At 38.5% G+C, this 21505-nt stretch overlaps 1 protein-coding gene across 1 annotated transcript in view; it reads left to right on the top strand.

Moving 5' to 3' along the window:
• DCDC1 (doublecortin domain containing 1) overlaps positions 1-21505 on the top strand; it is a 230038-nt gene that overhangs the window by 77942 nt on the left and 130591 nt on the right. Inside the window, 5 exon segments of the mRNA XM_033160812.1 lie at positions 4636-4806; positions 9953-10054; positions 12007-12173; positions 17938-18063; positions 19639-19744. Of these exon segments, the coding sequence (XP_033016703.1) occupies positions 4636-4806; positions 9953-10054; positions 12007-12173; positions 17938-18063; positions 19639-19744 (672 nt within the window).

Raw genomic sequence — 21505 nt, 5'->3', positions numbered from 1 at the left:
TAGATTTAGAATGATCCCCAAATCATCTACCTTGAGGTTAGATTCAACATCTCCTGAAGGATCACAAAGGAGATTTCTTGACTATGTAGAATTCATTTATGGTTCCAGATGGATGTCAGTTTTGGATTAATTCCATTTCTCATTTTCCCAAGCTTACGTTCAGTTGTCCACATTTACAGTTTGTGAATTTTTAAAAGTTCTCATGAAAATGTATTGGCATTTTTGTGCAAATTTCTTCTATAAGCATATTTTATATGCAATTTTGCATAATGTTCACCTTTTTGCAAAGCGATTTCCCATGATATGATGCACTTTCACTAATAGATGCATTTATAGGCACACTTTAGTATATGCATTTTTGTACACGTTACTTGATTGGAGAACAGGAAAATTTGGATAAATATGAATTTCAAAGGGTATCTTTGTTTCTGTTTGCATATTTTTTTGGGGGAAAGTGTTCACCCTTGATGCAAACTTGAATTGAATTTCTTCCCCATCTCTTGTTATGGTCCATTTCCCATACATTGTTAATGATGTTCTCTTTGAATTTTCATGTACTGGCTAAATTAGGTTCACTTCTACCTGCCCTGTCCTCTTAGTACTGGAATTCCTGCCAAGCCTCTCCACAGCTCTGTAGATTTCACAAGTTGCTGCTCACAACTTCCAAACCTATTTCTCCTTCAGTTCATAGAATATGTTTTGTGTTTTTATAGCAGAAAAACAAAGTGGAAGCAAGGCACTGATTTCATTGCATGGTGCACATTAGGTTGAAAGGCAGAATAACTGGGCTGCCACCACACAGAGAGAAGATTAGGTGACCTTAGGTTCCTTCTATATCCACTACTCCTCAATATGTTGCTTCAGAAGAAGTGACAGCTCAGTTCCTTGGTCTTGTGTGCATGTGCTTATTATATCTCAATACTTGGAGTGTGCTATGGACACACATTTCACAAAGTGAAAAGCAACCCAGCAGGTGCTTTTTGCTGGTGATCTAATGCAGGTATGTTAGTAAAGTTAGAAGAGGCAACCACCCCTACCCCACATATGTACACATTTACATTTGCTTGGTAGAAAGCACCAAACAGAAGCAAAATAAATGCTTCTATGTAAATCTGACCTAAGAAGTCAAAACAAAGATAGGCACTCTTCTTAGCAGCAGCCTCTCTTTTCTGGCTACTTGCAGTCTATCCACCCAAATCCATGCTGAGTTTTCCTGGAGAACGAGTGCATGTTTTGTGAAGCACAATGAGAGTATGCATTGCCCTCCCCAACTTATGCATACATAAAGCCTTCTTTTGTGAGAAGGATTCATAGGGTCAGATAATGTGCAAAGGGAAAGGCTATATATCTCACAGGCCTGCATGTTTCCACATGGATGCTTCTCCACACACAGACTGAATTATGAACAGACCTATTAATACGGGATCACAAAAGGTCAAGTTTTGTCTTCTTTCACAATTGTATTTGAATGGGGGAGAGGGATTTTATTTTAGGGAAAAAAGATTCACATTGAAAAATTTTAGAGGGACTTTTTTCCTTTTTCTTTTGCAGCATAGAGAAATAGAAAAAAAATATTCTAATGGGCAATGGGTTCAGGAACATAGACTTTTGATATTGTTGGTTTTGGTCACTTGCAGATTGACCTTTGAAACGATCTTGTTTCCAAAAGAGTGAGAAAAAACAGGAAAGACATTTTGTAGCATGGTCTATTGATGAAAGGTACATCTGATGTAGCCAGAGAAAAGTTAAGAGCATTGCTAACAAACAATAACAGATACTTCTTTCTTTTATCAAGATGCAACTCAAAGTCCACATACAAACTTTAAGTGAACTAATGAAGCCGAATTAGCAGGCAAAATTGATAATCTGTAACCTTAGTAATCATCTTTAAAATGTGTATCATTATTCTCTTTATGTATATGCCACCAGTATATACATTGGTGGGGGATGTATACTTGTGACATATATAAAGAGAACAATTACACACATGACTCTGGAGTGTCAAACAGTATTCACATAATGAAAAATAATGGCATCACCGTAAAGCTCTATACAAATACATTAAAAGTGTTTTAAACCAAATATAAAGGCAACATGGTTTTAACGTATAGGATGGTATATAAACAAGACTAAACAACCTGCCTCATTTAATGCTAATGTTGCCATCTCACAAATTACGATGTAAACATTTTGGCATTGTCTGTCTGTCCTATTAGTTCATATGTATAATGTACTTTCTTTTGTTCTTCTGCTTGCTTTTTCTTAATGGTTGTTAATGGCAAGTGCAACAGTGCCTTAGGAGTGAATTGCTGTGCAAACTATCATTCTCTTCACAAGATATTCTTATGCATAGCCAACTTATCTTCCTGGAACATGAAGGATAAAAGGGAAGGAATTGGCTATTTTTAAAACCAGTGCCAGAAATGGGGTCATATTTGGTATGGCAAGTTGCTCTCCGTTGTCAACATAGGTGATTTATGCCAAATAGTCTTGTCTAGCAGCATGGTGCCAAATGGTGGATGCAGTAGAATTAGCAAGTCAAACCACTCACGCAGATTGGTGGGCCTGGTAAAAGCTGTCAGCACTTCAGAAAAAAAGAATGACTGTAGCATCTCTTTGGGATGGCTCAACAGATGCCTCCATTAATGGTGAGAAATTCACCACAATCAGTCAGAATTATTTACAGGATAGTACTTAAATATATTATAAATTCATTTTTTTAAAAGACATAATATCAAAAGTAACTGATGACTGTACCCTAATAATTGGTGTTAAGTGGTCAGAATGCCCAGGATTCCTGCCACTATGCTGTCAAGCATTACCTGTACAATTAGCAGTTCTATACTGTTGTAGATGGCTGCTGACTTTGCATGGCTCAAAGCATTGTAGAGTTGGAAGGGGGCTCCTAGGGTCATCTAGTCTAACTCTCTGCAATGTAGAAATCTCAACTGAAGCATCCATGATAGATGGCCATACAACCTCTGCTTAAAAACCTCGCCATCCGTGTCTCTTCACCTTCATATACCATGACACAGCACTCTGTGCCTTCCCTTGAAAATGCCCCTCACAAATGCCCCTGTTTACAAGTCCTGGCCATGAGCTCCAAGAGGCTGCAATCAGCTAAACTGAACTGCTGGCTGCTAACTCTTCTAGAGGCAGGGTAATATAAGTACCCTGTTGACAGGGCCTTTCATGTCCTAGAATGGAAGAAACCTGAACTGAAGATACATGTTTTGGGAAATAGATGTCCTAGAAGAATAGCTAATCGATGTGATCGAATGCTGTGATCTCTGTGCAGAGGTGCAGTCCACCATCTTTCTCTCCACTGCTTCCATGTTTGACTAGAAACAACCCAAATCTTCTGTTAGGAACAGCATTGCTCTGATACCACAGGAGTGTCCAGTATCACATTGTATTAAAATAAATATAATGGTAAGCTCTGGATGACTGGACAAACACTTCTTACGCTTTCTGAGAGATTACAGCATGGTTCTGAAGTAAGCGCAAGGAAAGCACCAATGAATTCTAGGCATCAAAGTTACACGAAACAAGAATAGAGATATCTTGAAATGCAGAATTAGCCTAATTGCAGGCAATGTGTAGCATATCTGGTTTAAAGCAATATCTGAGATATGAGACATAGCACTTTGACAATGTTGCATCCCTGCACTGTACATAGCACACTCCTCTCCACTACTTCTGTTTCCTTCCTTTGCAGCTACCCTTCCTAGAAACTTTCTTTTAAAATACTTTTTGCAGATATAACAAATTTACAAGCTTTTATATGTGAGTTGTATATTTATCTTCACCCTGTTACTGTCTACAGAATTCAGTAAGTGACTGAACATGTTTATTTAGTAGATGAACTATACATCGTAATCAATTGAAAGTAATTGCATGCACAATTTTTTTTTTGCATATTTAACATACCACAGAATCAAACAAAAGAGAGGTGAGAAAGAAGAGTTTATCTTCAGGATATTAGGGAAAGGAAGTACACCCCTTCACTCCTAACTCGGATTAGATGTAGAGAAGGGCCTCACATCCTTTGTCCTCTTACCCCATCCCACCCACTGTACAGTACAAAAAAAACATCAGTTTGCTGATAAAGCATTTCCCCATTTTTTTCTTTCCTGGATTAACAGTTTTATTGGTTTCTGGCTTTCCTCCTCCAGTAACAACAATGACAACTGTTATTATTACTATTATTTGACTTGTTAGTTGCTTATTACCCGTAGGCCTCCAAGCAGCATCCTGTTGTTAGTAATATGCATTCTAAAAAATTCATTAAGTGGCTGAACGTGTTCATCTCGTAGCAAATGACCTATACATTTTAATTAATTAAAAATAATTACAAGCAATATTAAAGCATCTTAGCATCCTTAAATAGGACAAAGTAGAGCTCCTTTGATTTAATTACTTTTGCCTGCTCATTCTTGTGTGTTTATTTGGGTATATTTCTTTCTACGATAGGTGGCTAGATTGCGGGGGGGGGGGGGAGTATAGATATTCTATATTTTTTCCAGACTTTGCAGAGAAATGTCATCTCTTCCTTCAGGTTTATAATGAACATTCTAATAGGTGTGACATCAACAATTGCCTCTTGCTAACAGCTCTCATAATTTAACCCTTCAGGTGAACAAGTTGATTGATGAACTGCAGGCAGCTATCAAGAGCTACAAAGGTCACCTCTCTAAACTTGCCCCTCAGTTACAGGCGGAACAGGAGCAATGTGCTTCTTATGTCTACCAACATATTAAAGAACTTCCTGCAAACACAGTTTCCTCACAGGGTCTGCAGCTAAAGGTATGTGTAGTTTAACAGCTATTTCAGTTTGCCACCTGTGTTTTTTTAATGTGCGCATTCAATTATATCCAATGTAAATTCTCAGTTTTATACTTTGCTTAATCTGAGATGATGTTTCAATATCTTCCTTAAAATTTTCATTTTTAATAGTCATAAGTCTAATAAGAAGAACACTTTAAAAACCTTTAATCCAATATAGAAAAAAGAGTTAGAGGGATACATTACATCTTGCACATAGGAACATATTCCCAAGCACAAAAATAACTTCAGTTATGAATAACACACATGTCTAAATTGCAGCTTTAGCTGGCAGGGGCCATATCTTAGCAGGCAGCAACTTAACATGTACTTTCATTCCTGAATAAGGCCTTCATGCCGGGCTCAAAGAGAGTTTTCTTCTTATGACTCTGCAGGGGTGTGAGTGAGAAAAGGCCCCTCTCTTCAGTCTCCAAACCTCTCCACACACTTGACATTCACAAGCAGATAGCTTGTGAGCACATGCTTAGGTAGTATTTTTGTAGTATTGTCAGATGATAATATTATTTTAAACTATATACCAACTATATGGGGTATGGCAAAGGGTCAACATAAATTAAATTTCTGCGCTTGCCCTTCTGGTAAATGACTGATATTAATTCATTGGAAAGATAATACCATGGCTCCCTTCGATCAGTGGATAGGATATATATCAACTCTAGCAACAAATGAATGGATTGCTTGGTGTGGAAGGAAAATGGACTGAAGGGTAGAAAAATGGCTGCATGCTTCTCTCTGGGAGCTGCCATAGTTGGGCTTACTGTGTCATGTGGACCAGGTTAGAGTTACAGAGAGGATTAAACGGGAGAGAAACATTTGCCTCACCTTGCGCTTCTTATAGTGACTACTATATGATTTTATGATTGAATTTTACTCTGATTTTATTTCTAAAAATAATTTTGTATTTTTATTATAAACGGATTTGTGCATTTCATTGTGCAAATATAAACATTTTACTACAAATTAAAGAAACCTCTGCCTGCATATTGGCTTTACTTATCATGTTAAGGCATCTTAATTAGCTGACAATTGAAAAGTAAATACGTATTGCTGTACTACTTTCTTCCTTTGATTACTGTACTTGGAACAGGAAAAACAAATATAACACATATATTACAACAATATTGTCAATATGTCCATCTCAGTGTGAGAGTAATCAAATATCCCCTGTTGGTGCTTGTTGTTCCTTGATTCTATTTCCAATTTCTTTCATTTTTGTAGGGTTTCCACTGTTCTGTAGTTTCACTTTTGCTTTTACTCTTTAGCTGATACTCAGAGAGTCTTCCTAGGTGGTCTGGTTAGCTGTTTCAACCAACATGGTGCAGAATATTGGGAAATCCTGTGTGTATTCTGCTGCTTAGATGTTAAAGCTCTAGAAGATGCTATTACATTTCTCTGGATTGTTTCCTGATTTCTGACTGATATAAACTGCTTCATTATTTCCCTTTACAGTGGTTTTAACTGAATTTATCCATGCATTTTTAGTGTAAAGTCAAGGTAAAGTTTAGATATTAACCTTAATTGCTGCAGTTTCTTCACACCTATTAGTGATTCATTGTGGTTGAATGTATTTTATATCTAACTTCAAATTTGTATAGCGGTGTTGTTGTTGTTTTTTTGGGGGGGTTGTTGTTTTTTTGCAAAGTTCTCTTTGTCATTACTACACATGGGCTCAATTCAGAAGTCATGGTTTTGCTCCTCCAAACCATGGTTTAGAGAAAGACTTGGGTTGATTTCATTGTGCTGTATTCAAAGTTATTGTTTATATATATATATATATATATATATATATATATATATATATATATATTCAACAAGGAGTTTCTCGAGCCACATGCAGTTGTTCTGACCACAGATGAGAAGGACTTACATATTCCTATATTGAAGTTAAAGCAGCAACCACCAAAGTTTTATAGGCATTGCTTGTTTAATATTGCAGTGCATTTTATTTTTAAGGTAGCCCAGGACTTGTACAAAAGAAAGAGCAAAAGCATCAGTTCAGCTTGAGTACTATCATCCCCCTCTATTTTTGCGTTATTATGTCTCTCTTCGCTTCTCTGCACTTGGGTGGGAAATTGTTTTGGCTGTAATATAGGAAATAGGTACTGCTCAGTGGCTCTTAGTGTAACACCTACTGTGAGGTTTAACAGAACTTTTAACAGTTTGTTTAGTAGTGGTGGAGGAACTAATGTGGCCCTTGTGTGTTGTCACTGGTTTTTCTCAGGTTGGCAGCTGGCATTGGAAACATGCTGGTCCAGAGAGATGTTGTTTTCCACTGTGCCCGAGCATTTTCAAACATTGTAGAAACACTGAAAGAAGTAATAGCAACAGTGTTCTTTCTGTAATCTCACTTCTTACAAAAGTCTGTGATAATGGACTTAAGATGTCTAACAAAAGTGTGGTCCCAAATAGTAGATGTTCCCATACTGCTGGATAGGAGTTAATATTATATAAGTTGGCTGATCTCATGTCTTCCTGTTGTTCTTGTTTGCCCCAGAGATAGACTTCTTTCTCACCAGAAGTAAAAATAGCCAAACATTCTATATTTCCATTTTATTTTTTGTGCCTTCCTGCAGTTCTGCACTGAAAATCTGGCAATTGAAGAAAGGTGGCATTTCCTGCTAATTATTTGTATAGTATGCAAATTGTAAAATATAAACTTATTAGATAAGATTAGATAAGTAAAGCTATTTTATATGCCCTATAAGTTTTTAAAGCTGTACTGTATATGTAGCAAATGCAGGTTTCTTCAACTAAAAGCACTTAAATCTCTAAGGATGCTTCTCCTTGTTGCTTCTTCAGTCAATTATCTGCATAGAAAATGTAGGGAATCACAGCTATGCACAGTTTGCAAGAAGGCAGAAATTATGAGATCACCAAAAGTGCTGCAGCACATGACACCTATTTTCCGTTGATGCTCTTTCTTTAACTTGTAGTCATGCAGTGCCAACTAACACAAAGCAAACTTTCCTATATGCCTACCCCTAGAACCCATTTCTAACCCATGTCACACCAAATCGTCAGCAGTGTGTCGTTCCAGTTGACTTGATTCAGCCAGTAGGAATCATTTAGCTTTTGTGCTTTTTAGTATAGCAGTGTCTTGCAAATACATTTATAAGTCTACAGTGTTTTTTTAACTAGCCCGTTTTTTTTAAATACTAGCCCCCCTGCACACACATACTACATTAGCCATTGTCCTTTGAATACAATGATTTGTATATAGATCCCCTGCCTGGCTACATAGCATCAATTCTTGCCACAGGTGACCAGTCAAGTGGCTATTTACCAGCATGATATAATATATACTGGCACTTTTCAGTCAAAAGTAACCCTTTATCTAGAAATGGGTATTTCCTATGAGTGTAGTGTTTAGATGATTGGTTAAAGGCCTTTTGAATGTTTAAAAGGTGCACCCAAACTAACCATGGAGCAGATATGTGTGCGTATGCAATACACAAGTGTATAGGGATGCGGGTGGCGCTGTGGTCTTAACCACCGAGCCTCTTGGGCTTGCCAATCAGAAGGTTGGCGGTTCGAATCCCCACGATGGGGTGAGCTCCCGTTGCTCTGTCGCAGCTCCTGCCAACCTAGCAGTTCAAAAGCACGCCATTGCAAGTAGATAAATAGGTACCGCTGTGGCAGGAAGGCAAATGGCATTTCTGTGCACTCTGGCTTCCATCAAGGTGTTCTGTTGCTCCAGAAGCCATTTAGTCATGCTGGCCACATGACCCGGAAAGCTGCGAACAAACGCTAGCTCCCCCAGCCTAAAAACGAGATGAGCGCTGCAACCCCATAGTTGCCTGGGCTGGACTTAACCATCCAGGGGTCCATTACCTTTTTACCTATAAGTGTATACAAAGATGCAGGCAGCAGGTGCCATCTTGGGAAAAGGTATTGCCTCTTTCCCCTGCAAGTGAGGAGGCTAGCTAGATTGGGAAAGCCCACCTCTGGTACTGTGAAGGCTCCTGAATCCTTAGACCTCCCAGGTCTCATGCAGAGTATTCTGGCCACATCTCCTGAAACCCAGTCAGCTGCAGCTGTGAGTTCCCTGGCCCCTGGCATTAAGGGAGACAATGCAAAGAGATGAAGAACACAGTCTTTTTTGGCCTCTTTCTCCTTTCATGAGGAACACCTGGCCGCTCTTTTCACAGCAGCCCTCAACACGCACTCCACGAGACACAAGAAAGCCTCTAAAGGCAGGCCTCATTCTCCCCACTGTCTCTCAGGGAGCCATTCTTGCACTGCTAGACATTGCCAATATTGCTCTCATTCCAGCATTACAGCAAAAAATACAGATCACAATGGTTTGTCAATATTCTCATAACCAAGTATTCCCCCCTTTTTAGTTATTTAATAGATTTACATTTATTCAGTATAATGCAATTAACTGACTAACATCTACTGTAATTCATTGGGTGACCGTGCTAGTCATCCAAAGTCTGTGAGTTCCCTTTGTGATCCAAGGGCCCTGTTGGATGAGTAGGAGACAAAGGGATTGACTCATAGGACACAATGCACCAGGAAGTTCTCTTGCAGAAGCTCCTTCGAAATGAATGGAACAGAACTGGAATATTTCAGTGAGGCATAAAAATGTGTTCAATTCGTCAGGTGCAATGGGTGCACCCTTGCATTTTTCATCAATTGTACATGCACTGGAAGAGCGGCCACAAGTCTCTTCGTGCTTCTTTCATGCTTTTCACTGCTCAGCAATGTCTTATATGTAGAACATGACTAACATTCAAAATAATCTTAAATTATTTCCAAGGTAAACATTCACATAGGTCACATTTCCTTAAGCTTTCTTTAGACAAGTAGTCTTTCCATGTATTTGTAGTTGAAAATTCAAGTGAACATTGCGAAAACACACACATACACATTTTTGATAGAAAGAAGGGATTTTTCTTCGTTTTAGCTAGTATTAAGCATCCAATATGACTTTAAAAAAAGAAAAACCTTTATGTGCACCAGACTAATGTACTTTGTTGTGAGAGCTGATGGCTTGGTACCTCTTCATAAGTGAATGCTGACTTTTCTGATTAGTGTATGCCATTTTGATTGTAATGATCTATAACTTGCATAACATTTACTTAATTACGGTTTATTTTTGAAGGTGTATGAAAATGGCAAGGATACTGGGGAGATTCTTGTTTACATCAGTAGAAAAGAAATGGAAATCAATCCTGGGGACCAACCCAGTGCTGTTATGGAGAGGGTAAGCTAGGAAATACTTCCCTAAGTCCATACATTTATTCGAATGACCTGAAGCTTTCATTCTGGGGATTTATTTTGCAGTTCCCACATATAGCATATTTTCTGTTTATGATTCTTGCATAGCAGAGCCACACTTTCTCTGTGCTCACATGTAGAGGCTAACCTAATAACCATTAAAATAGTGAGATGTGACTGTCCACTTGTTTCACTTTTGTCAGAGTATGTTGCACTGTACAAGCTCTTCAAATACATTACCAACATCACGCAAGTGGTGAAATATTCCCACATTGCATAGAGTCGGACTACTGTAGATGATCCTCGTGGTTCCTTCCAACTCTATGATTCTCTGATTTCTGCTTCCCCCTGTAGTCCCCAGATCTGCTCCGGAGGGTCCCTCAACCCTCCATAGCAGATTTGGGGAGTGTATGGGGGGGGGGGGAGAAAGGGAAATCCCATTGGACAGCTGGAAATACATTTTGGTTGCATATGAACACCATCGGATTTCACCCAATATCTCTGTAATCTTTAGGATAGCCATGTAAAGTTGACTAGTATTATTATCTCTATATTGCAGATGAAAGAGAGCTAAGAATGCAAGATTAGTAGTTTGTGCAGAAAATTTAGTGGGCTTTGTGGCTGAGTTTAGATTTGAATGAGGGACACCTCAAATCATGATATAGGAAGCCAATATGCCTCCTTAGTCAAATGCCTCCACTGATACCCCCCCCCCCTTTATTGATCATATGTATGTATAGGAGTAAATCAGGAGATTTATAACTATATTGACAGAGAAACATGATTGTCAATTGGTGGTATGCCATAGGTGATATGGTAATCTCTGAAAGAAATAAATCCCAGATATGGAAGAACATGATCAGTGATTTATTGTGTAGATTGTGATGTTTCCTTAACTGCTATGAGTATTTATTATTATTGGAATTCTTTCTCTTGCACTAATGCGAGAGATAATTTTACTGTGTCATGTTTATGGTTCCAACAGCGGTTAATAATACTGGGGGTGTACTACTGGTTTTATAAATACTGTCACAATATGGTCATGTATCTGAGGCCTCTGTGATATGCTCAGTTGCAGAAGCTGGCAAAGGAGAATAGAGTATGAACCAATCTACTGGAAAGAGCTTTCTGCACTCAGAGAAGAGTGACAACTAGGAGGGGCATGTGGAATGAAGTGACTATATTTAGAGCCATCATTACGATGCCATGAAATGGAAAATTGATCACAGAATGTGCAGTGTACTAGTGTTTGCTACATAATAGATTTCTAAAAGTTCCTTAAAAGGAGAATTTTTATATTTTAAGTTATAAAATTCAAATGAATTCAGGTTGGATTTTTCAACTGTCTCGCAAAACATACTTTATTTAAATATTCCACTGAATTAAGCTGCTTAGCGCAATTTTCTCTGGGTTTGGGGCTTGAGTGCTGTGGGGTTTTTTTGGTCAAGCCTCTGTGTATATTTTTACAGCGCTGAAATTCTTATATGAGTCTTGCATTATCCCTGTTCAGCTATTGATCATCAATGGTTTGGCAGGAGGATGGTGGGGAGCACAGTAATTGTCAGACCTTAACAAGCTCAGTAAAAACAGCAACAAAATGTAGCTCCAAATGTGGACTGGGAAAACATAACCTTTATCAAGAAAGCTTGTTACAGTATGTAGAAGCTAACTGCTTGTTCTGTACAACTGTCACATCTGCTTTCAGCTTGTGTGCCAAGGGGTCAGAGCTCAACCATAATCCTGTTGCACCCCCTGCTGGTTAAAAGCCTGTGCTCATTTTGTTACTTTACACTGAGATAAACATTGCAGTCATTTCACACTTCTTTTAACATTCTATATGAAATTAATTATCGTTTGTTTGGACATCACTGGTTATGGAGTACAAACAATTTATTACAGATGTTCCCATTTCATTTTTTTTATATCTTCCACCGCCAGGTACAGCACATGATTCACCAAAGGCTTCAACATTCAGCAGATTTCAAACCGTCAGGCCTCAGTCAGTTTCCGACCCGGCTTTTTGACGAGACTGGACAAGAAATTAAAAACCCACTTTTACTGCAGAACGAGCAAAAAATTTGGGTTTCTTATGGTGAAGATTACAGGTAGGAGCAAAGTGTTTAGCTCTGTGACTGTCAGCAATCTTTGTGTTGTCAAACTACTGTAAAGGGAAGTTTGATAACCTCCAAGTAAAATCCCTTTTATTTTTATTGTAAACTCCAACAAAATTTCAGAGGTCTTGTTTGAGACAGTATTGTTTGTGGAATATGACATCTCTGTCTCTGACTTTCTGTCTTAATGCCTTGTCATAGTTCTTGATGTCTGCCTGTCAGCACAGCAAGAGGGATTTTTTCATGTCTGAATAGTCACCTTAATGATAGCAGATGGAAACACCACAGGGGGTCCAAGCCCATCACACTGTCATTGTCACAGACTGCCCTGACCTGTTTCCACTCCACTATTTTTTTGTCCCTTTTTAAAGGAGAAATGGATGGTAATTGAAAAGGATCTTAAGCAAGATTTATGAAGCTGTAGACAACATGATTCCCTACTATTGCTCTATGTTTTCACAAATAAAGTCTTAACCTTTTAAGCACCAGTGATAGTAGAATGAAAAATAAATTGCTAAAACTTGTAAAATCTGACCAACTATAGTTAAAAATGGAAGGCACTAAGTCCACGCAATAGTTAATTTATTTGTAGCATTTCAGGAAATGGGCTTTAAAAAAATCCACACAATTATTGTTACTTCCAGAAGCAAAAATTAATGCATTTCAGAGTTTGTCTTGTAATAGCTATGAAGTGAATTAATTTTTCACTAGCACATATTTCCTAAAAAGTTACTTCTTCATGTGTGTGGCAGAAGTGTATTAGTAAGATTATCTGTATTTATTTATTCAACTGCAAGCCAAGGATGCTTATACATTTCATGTGCTGTAGCTGCAATGTACAATTTCTTTTATTTATTTATATTATGGATATACACCCACACCCATGAACTGAAAAATATTTCCACGTTTTTACTTTGCTTTTTCATTTTCTACAACTGGCTTTGTTTACATTTTTAAATAAAAAATAGCAGGCACTTTATGTAAATTTATAAAGAGATAAGAAATATAATTGCCCTTTCCTTTGTTTTAATCGGTACAGTCATAGCACAATTCGATGCTTGTTTGTGCCATGGTAAGTTCCACAATGTTTAATGGGGCTTACTCCTATATAGGTGTGCATGGAATTGTAGCCTCAATAATATTCAAGATCTAGGAAATTATTTTTATGACTAACATGAAAAGTGAAAAGGCTGTAACTATAAATACAATGTGTTAAAAATACGATACTAAGCACTGCAGATGGATATTATACAGCTATTTTCTTCCACCTCACACTGTGTTTTAAAACAAAGAAAAAAAATTAATACCTGAGCCTTAACTTTACTGTCATTCAATTCCCTGTAGAATACTGCAACTAGAGCATATAGCTTATATATGCTATATGATATACAGAAGTTGGTAAGGGTTCCTTTCTATAATGACATCCTTTATGTCAATAAACAATATTCTGACTAGACCCTACCTGCATACCTTAAGATTAGCTCACAAATGATAGCCATTCTCACATAATGTACCTTCAATGATTACTTGCAAAGTAATTATGGTAACCATGAAACTGGCATGTCTTCTCAAATTTAAATTGCCTTATAAAGATATTGTCAAGGATCAAGGGGAAATAAAACTTCAAAATTTTAACAGTTTACTGTATTCTATTTAAAATGTTCATTTTCTCTTGTTTTTCTTATCTGAAATCTTATATAGAGTTCAGTTGTACTGATTTATTATTGTACTGTTAATCATGTTATTTGGATTAAAAATATTAATACGGAGCCCTGTGAAAAAATTGTGAACTGAAACAGCAGCTCTAATTCTTTGGAAATGAATCCTCTAAAAGAACACAATATTTGTGTTAATGGCGGGGGTGGGGGGTGGGAGTATGCTATTTTCATCATACTTTTTAGATAGTTTTTCTCCCTTATTTTTATATGTTCAAATTATTTCTTGGCATTATGTTTTGTAAGCATGCAAATGATCCATTGTTTCAATAGCTAATTGATTGTAAATGGTTGTTTACTTATGACATTTTATCAGCAGCCGTGAGTTTAACTTGATGTAGGCACAGTAGAACAATTTAAGAGCAGAAGTCTTAAGTGCACTCCAAAAACTGAGCAGAATGGAATGATTATAATCTTCATATAGTTATATAGTTCAGAACAACAACTACATTTGTCTTCATGCTGATCATGTACAAAATATTTATTTATTTCACAATGTATTATTTTTCAATTATAAAAGGAGTAACATGGCTTGTACTTGAGTAATTTAATTCTCTTTGTACCAAACTGGAATCTGGCTCACTATTTATCAAGTTTATAAAGTATATTATGTATAGCTTACATCCTTGTGATAGTGTTGACACAGCTTTAGAACACCAGTTCTTCTCTGAAGGAGTGTCCGTTTCCCCTTGTGAGAATAGAGAGTCTTTTCAGAAATGTTGTTTGCTGGCAAGTCATCTCCTGAATAGTAATACCTGAGGTTGAAATTATAATACTGTATATATAGTGGACTCTTTTTGCCAAAATTAGCTTGAAGTCTTGTTCACGAGGCTGCTTCACAATTTGGACCTAGAACTACAAGATGCATTGCTGCTTTATTGAGAATTGGCATTGCAGTATGAAAGAACCATTTAGACAAAATAAGGAAGAAATGTACAGTATAACTGTACACAGGGTGCTGTCAAACGCAGCAAATGTACAAACTCACATGTAGTGTAGGAAAATAGGTATTATAGATTTTTATTTTCACCCCAGCTTTAACCCTATGGATATGCAATCTTAAGAAAAAATATCCATGAATTTTATTATTTGATCATAATCAATAATTCTGATTATTACTTCACCCTGTTAAAAAGCACTTTCCTTCACTCTTTCTTTGATCTTGGCATAAAGGCTGCGTCACATGTGTCATTTCATCTCTGTGGAGATTATCTAGTTGGGGGGGGGTGTCACATATGTTCTAGCACCAATTTCTCGACACAGGAGCTTGCTTTTGAAACTTTGTATTTCTATCTCCATGTTACATAGTTTCAAACAGGCCTGTCCTCTTCTTTTCAATGGGAATGTTTTTGTCCTATGTTAACACTGCAGGAAGCATTTCAAAACACTCCTGTAAAGCAGTGTTTTTCAACCATTTTTGGGCAAAGGCACACTTATTTCATGAAAAAAATCACGAGGCACACCACCATTAGAAAATGTTAAAAAAATTAACTCTGTGCCTATATTGACTACAGGTATATATAAAGTAATTTTCCCACAGCACACCAGGCAACATCTCGCGGCACACTAGTGTACCGCGGAACAGTGGTTGAAAAACACTGCTGTAAAGGACATAGCTTCATTGAAACGGGGTCTTGGTTTTCTGCCTTCTGTCGCCATCAGGAATTTTGGGGGTGGGGTTTGTTTTGGATCCTTGAGTCTTGTTTTCATTCCTACAAGGGATGGTCCCATTATTTTGCCATGGCAAAATATTGTAAAATATTATATAAAGTACGACATGTGTTTTAAAAAGCCACGCAGCTCTGTGTGCGCGCACACACATGTGTGTGTTGCTTACATGTGTGCATTGCTTATATGTGTGCGCACACACACACACACACACACACACCTCAATGAGGAGCAGGCACAACTTCTACCCTCTTTTCATCAAATAAGCTTTTCCTGCTGGCCACGTTCTGTAACAGTAGTAGTCTATAGGAAGTGTGATACAAACACACAGGCAGCATAGTTAACATTTATCATAGCCACAGCAGACAGCATTTTAGTAGCCTGAGCAATTATTTGCTATTTGCACGAATTATTGGACGTTAAGTCTGAAGACATTCCATCCAATCTACTATTGCTATTAATACGTATGCATTCAGATGTAGCTGGTGGCCCCTTTGCATTATAGTGCACATACGCATAGCCTATGAACACTTTATGATGTGAGACAAACTCTACGGCTGCATGCAGCACGTCCCTTTAATGAACATGAAACTGATTGGTGCCATTTTGCTAGCTGCATTTGCCAAATCTATACACTTATCTGTTGGTCTCTCAGATGTCATACAGTTGTGTTAGTAATGATACAGGCCAAACCTCTCCCACAATCTTAGGTTAGCACCCAAAATAGAAGAGAACCTGGCAGATCTGTTAAAACCTAGTACTGTCCCAATTGTATAAAAGTATGGAATGGGGTGTCTGAAGTTTTAGCCAAAGAGAGAGAGAGAGAGAGAGAGAGAGCGCATAGGTGAAAGGTACTGAACCCATCCTGTACTTTCCTGTCCTTTGTGGAGTAAGAGGATAGTAGAAGTAGTACCACAAATTCTTCATCAAAAAATGTCTCTGTTGTGAAAGTTCTTACAGTTTTCCTGACTCTCGTTGTTCAGTCCTCCAAGCCTCTTTCTCTGTTTACTCTGTCCACGGTTGCATGACAGGCAAGCTGACATCATGATTACAGGGAATTCTGGCCTTATCATGATGCTGTTGTCCTTTCTGGAAGGCTGCTGCCTTGACTCTGCCTAGTCAGCCATTTCATACCTTGTTAATTCATACCTTCCATGGAAGGTAGCTCACCTTTTGGTTTCTCTAAGGAAAAGTCCTTTTTATTTGTCATAGTCATCAAAAGCTTCCAGCAGTTTAAGTGAAGAATTGATGAATCCATGAGCATATTCACAAAATCTCCAGACTTATTTTGCCAAATATTACATCACTTATTATGGTGCATGACAGGGTGTTTGACTAGGGATTTGACATCTGCTCAGATATAATCTTAGTTGATTGTTCTTATAGTCTACCTTTATTCCTTCCTTCAAAGTTTGCCACCTCCAATAATCTAAATGCTCAGTTAGGGATTTGGGTTGTGCCAGTCTCAGTGGCCCTACTCCAACCAGCTTCTCCTAGGAATAGAAAATCCCTTTCCCTTTCTTCCAAGAAGACTATCAGTCAACTACTTCTCACAAAATAATTCTATAAAAGATTATTACAGACCCCTCACCAAACAATTTCTTACAGTTGTTTCACATTTTTCACTACTCACCAGTTGATGCTTGTCTTGTGAGGTTTTTAATGCAATTGAGAGCATGTTTGCCCTGCTGGAAAACTGCAGGTCAGAACCTCATTGGATCTTCTCTGACATAACTAAACTTTGTAATTTGCACCACACACTATGCTCAGCCTGTGTCTCCTCAGAAATGATGAAGGTGTAGAACTGAGGAGAGAAAGAGAATCTGCACTGCTCTAGGAGGAATGCTGTCTCCCTTATTACCCGGTTTCTGCTGAAAGGAATTTTTTTTTCTTCATTTCTCCATTTTAGCTTCACAGTTTAAGAAAATCACCAGTGTGAGCATGTTCCCTATTCTTCATTAAATGCAACTGTATTTTCTCTTTTGTAGATGATCACCTTGGAGCTGGTTTTAGTTCTTTTTTCTTTGTTCCCCAACAAATACTTCTGCTTGGAGATGACTCACTATTTCAGGAATAATTCAATTTCCTTGCTGTTCATAACCTATAGGTTAATAAAGATGATAAGCTAACTTGTAGTGAGAATTAATCCCCAACGTGAAAGCACTGGAACTGCAATAGGGCAGTAGCTACTAGATTACTAATTTTTCTCACCGTCAAACAGCAAGAGGTATAGATTTGAATGTCTTGTTGCTAAATTCATTTTTACCAACTTCAGTTCTTGTGCTTGCTGCTTCATATACATATGATGACTGGTTCTGCAGCTTATTTTCCCTCCCCCACCAAAGGTCATATTTGACAATATTTCAATTTTTCAGGTCTCCTGTAAATCCTGTCCTGAGTTTGACCTTTGACAGAGTGGCTGCAGCTGAAAAGAATGGCACCACAGTTATTTATAAAACACTTCTGGATCCCACAGTTGATTTACTGCCTGGATGTGACAAGTACATTTATATGAGTTTTCTGAAGCACTAAAATTGTTGGGGATGGGGAAGGGAGGGGGGATTCCAGTGTTGGTGTGTATTGCAACTGTTGCTATAACTATTATAAGCAAACACTTACAGTTTGCTTTAGCATCAAAACACATTAGTTGCTATTTACTTTGGAGTACACTCAGCAAACCTCCAACTTCCATTAAATATATGGATGATTTAGTTATGAAGATATGGCACTTTCTCCTTAATAATTTGTGGCTAATTTGAATAAGGAATCGTGCCTTTTTAGTGCAGGAGTAGCTAAATTGTGGCCTTCCAAACCTCCAACTCCCATCAGCCTCAGTCAACATAGCCAGTGGTCAGAGCCGATGGAAGATTTAGTATAGCAACATCTGATTGGCTACCCCATCACAGTGCAAAGGCAGCAGTGCTATTTCCCATTTAGCTGGGAGTAAGGACTATGGAACTCAGTGGAACTCAGTAAATATGCATAGAATTGAGCTGTAAACAATGTTGATTTAACATTAGCTGAGCCATTCGTTTTTAATGTACGAAAATGTGACTGGCCAAAAGATCACTTTCCTATATCAAATAATAGTCACAAAAACTTGGATGAAGAAAACTATTTCACACACACTTTATTCCTTCATTCCTTTTTAAAAGTTCAGAAACTAAATACTGCAAAGAGTTCAAACGTACTGAAACAAAAAAGCCTGAGGAAAACAAAAAGGACTTTACCTGGTGATGAAAAGTCAAGGTTGTTCCCAGGGAAGCCTCTGGGGAGGGCATTCCTCAAATGGGATGCCACCATTAAAAAGCCACTCTTCCTATTGGCCACTGCCTCACCTCATTTGGCTGATAGCAATGCACATTATGCAGTTAACATTAGGTCCTTACAATTATTAGTCACTACGATGAAAGGGCTATGAGCAGTGCAAATGCCCAAAATTGCAGAGTGGGAGGGGATGTAATGCATGTCTATACAATCTACAGAAAGATGTGCATTGCCTGTGCACACAATTGCTATCAGAGCAAAGCCATCCAGTGTCAGGGGCCGTAGGCAGGTTCTGAGCCAACCATAGTAGTGTAACCCCCCCCCCCCCCGTGACTGGCAGCTTTTCCCTTATATGGAATAAAATATTGCCGTGCATTAGAGAGAAAATAATAACTGAGATTGTCCCTATATGAGCAGACCTACCTTCGGACCAAACTCAACGTGATTGCATATGTCTTTGCAGTTAATTGTTGGCTTTTAAAAATACAAATAATTGTCACCAGTTGAGATCTTTTAATCCTGGACTACTAAAATTTCAGCTCCTCTTCCTTTTGGAAGGCTGCGAGGAATTATAGAAATTTGCAATATAGTATAACTGCTCTAAGTAAACTTGCAGAGAGTTGATTTAGAATCTGCATTATACTTTGGAAGAAACATTAAAGCAATTCCCAGGTCCTGCTTGCAGACTTTGCATGAGCATCTGGTTGGCCATGAGAGAAGAGGACCCTGGGCTAGATGGGCCATTGGCCCCATCCAGCAATGCTCTTCTTGATTCTCAAATGACAACAATTTTTTATTGTCCATTTCAGTTGGGAAGCTTGTGCTGGATTTCCAGATAATGTTCAATTCACAAACCATCAGGAATGTCAAACCTCGGAAATTGTGGAGTCAGACAACCATTTTATACAATATAAGGTGAGCAGTGAGGGTGTTGTTGTTTTTTTTAAGCCCCATTTTTTACTATGATTTGCAAATTAAATGTTTCAGCCCTCTATGAATATACACCCCCCCTCTATTTATATGAAAAAGGGTATTGCCACATCTTATGTGTGTTTTAAATTGCACATTATCAACTATATGTAGTTGAAGGCAGGCTCACTGAAAACGTACAAGTTAAATCTGAGGAAGTTGGAGAGCTTAAAAGCTCTTTTTGTAGCATCTGAGTTCCTGTGAGATCTCGTGTGAGCATCTTTAGCCTCCCAGAGCCTGCATTGAGAGCAGGCCTTGCCCAACAAACAAGGCAGAGAGCTTAAAAGCTCTTATCGTACCTGGTCTACTTGGGTTACTCAGAGCAAAAAGAGCTTTTAAGCTCTCCGTCTTGGGCACAGCTTCTGCAGGTACAGGGGATTCTCTCCACACCCACTAGCTGTGTGGGTGGTTCCAAGGGTTTGGGTATGCAGGTAACTCCCCACTCATGTGCATAAGAGTCGTGCACAACCTTGCGCAAATGTGTCATTTTTGGTACTGCAAAAGGGGGCAGGATGGGCAGTGAAATAGGGTGGAGCAGAGGCAGAATGGGGTGAAAGGGACTTGGACAACCCAGAACTGAACCCCCACATAAGATGCATTTGTACTGTAATGCTGATTGATCCAGAATGTGAATTGGATTGTGGATTCAAAAGAGATTAGAATGTGCACCCTATGGAAGGCAGTTCAGTTCTGAGAGAATATATTCTGAATATATTTTTATAGGTATCCAATATGTTAAAGCCCGCTTATTCCATCTGGCAAGCTAGCACAATGTTGAATTACACCCAAAGTTTTGTATTCTCTCCAAGCCATCTAATATTTATCTTTAGCATGTTTTTCCTTCTCTGTGTTTTTATGCTTTCTTTCTACTTTTGTTGTTTTTATTTTTATTTTGAATTGTTTTATTTATTGATAACTTTGTTAGAGGGTAGTCTATGCATTATCTAAATGGATTAATAAAGCAGGACTAAAGAGACCTGGAACAGGTAGGGGAGCAGTCAGGAAGGAAATAAAGGAGATGTTTTCAACCTTTTGGAGTACACGACTCCCTTGACCAACTACATTCCTTCTACGGCAGCCCTGTGGGGGCTCAGGAGCCCAGTTATGTCATGCTTTGCCTGCAGAGCTGGCAGCCTCTCACCCTTTCTCAAACACTCTCCCTTGTGGAGTGTTCCCTCAGCCTCCTCTCCTCTCCCTTCTCCTTGGGAGTCCTCCGGGTAGCCGCTGTCACCGCCCATGGTCTTTGAGCTGCCCCCACTCTCCAAAGAGAGATGCCTCCTCACACTCCCAGTACGTTTCTGAGCACAATTCAAAGTGTTGGTGCTGACCTTTAAAGCCCTAAATGGCCTCGGTCCTGTATACCTGAAGGAGCATCTCCACCCCCATTGTTCAGCCCGGACACTGAGATCCAGCGCTGAGGGCCTTCTGGCGGTTCCCTCACTGTGAGAAGCAAAGCTACAGGGAACCAGGCAGAGGGCCTTCTTGGTAGTGGCACCCACCCTATGGAACACCCTCCCATCAGAGGTCCAAGAGATAAACAACTACCTGACATTCAGAAAATACCTGAAGGCAGCCCTGTTTAGGGAAGTTTTTAATCTGTGATATTTTAATGTATTTTAATATTTGTTGGAAGCCACCCAGAGTGGCTGGGGAGACCCAGCCAGATGGGCGGGGTACTAATAATAATAATAATAATAATTTATAATA

This window comes from Lacerta agilis, chromosome 1 (assembly GCF_009819535.1).
Source record: "Lacerta agilis isolate rLacAgi1 chromosome 1, rLacAgi1.pri, whole genome shotgun sequence".
Classification (NCBI taxonomy): domain Eukaryota; kingdom Metazoa; phylum Chordata; class Lepidosauria; order Squamata; family Lacertidae; genus Lacerta; species Lacerta agilis.
The sequence above is the reverse complement of the archived record's forward strand: the minus strand, read 5'-3'. Positions and strand labels throughout refer to the sequence as shown.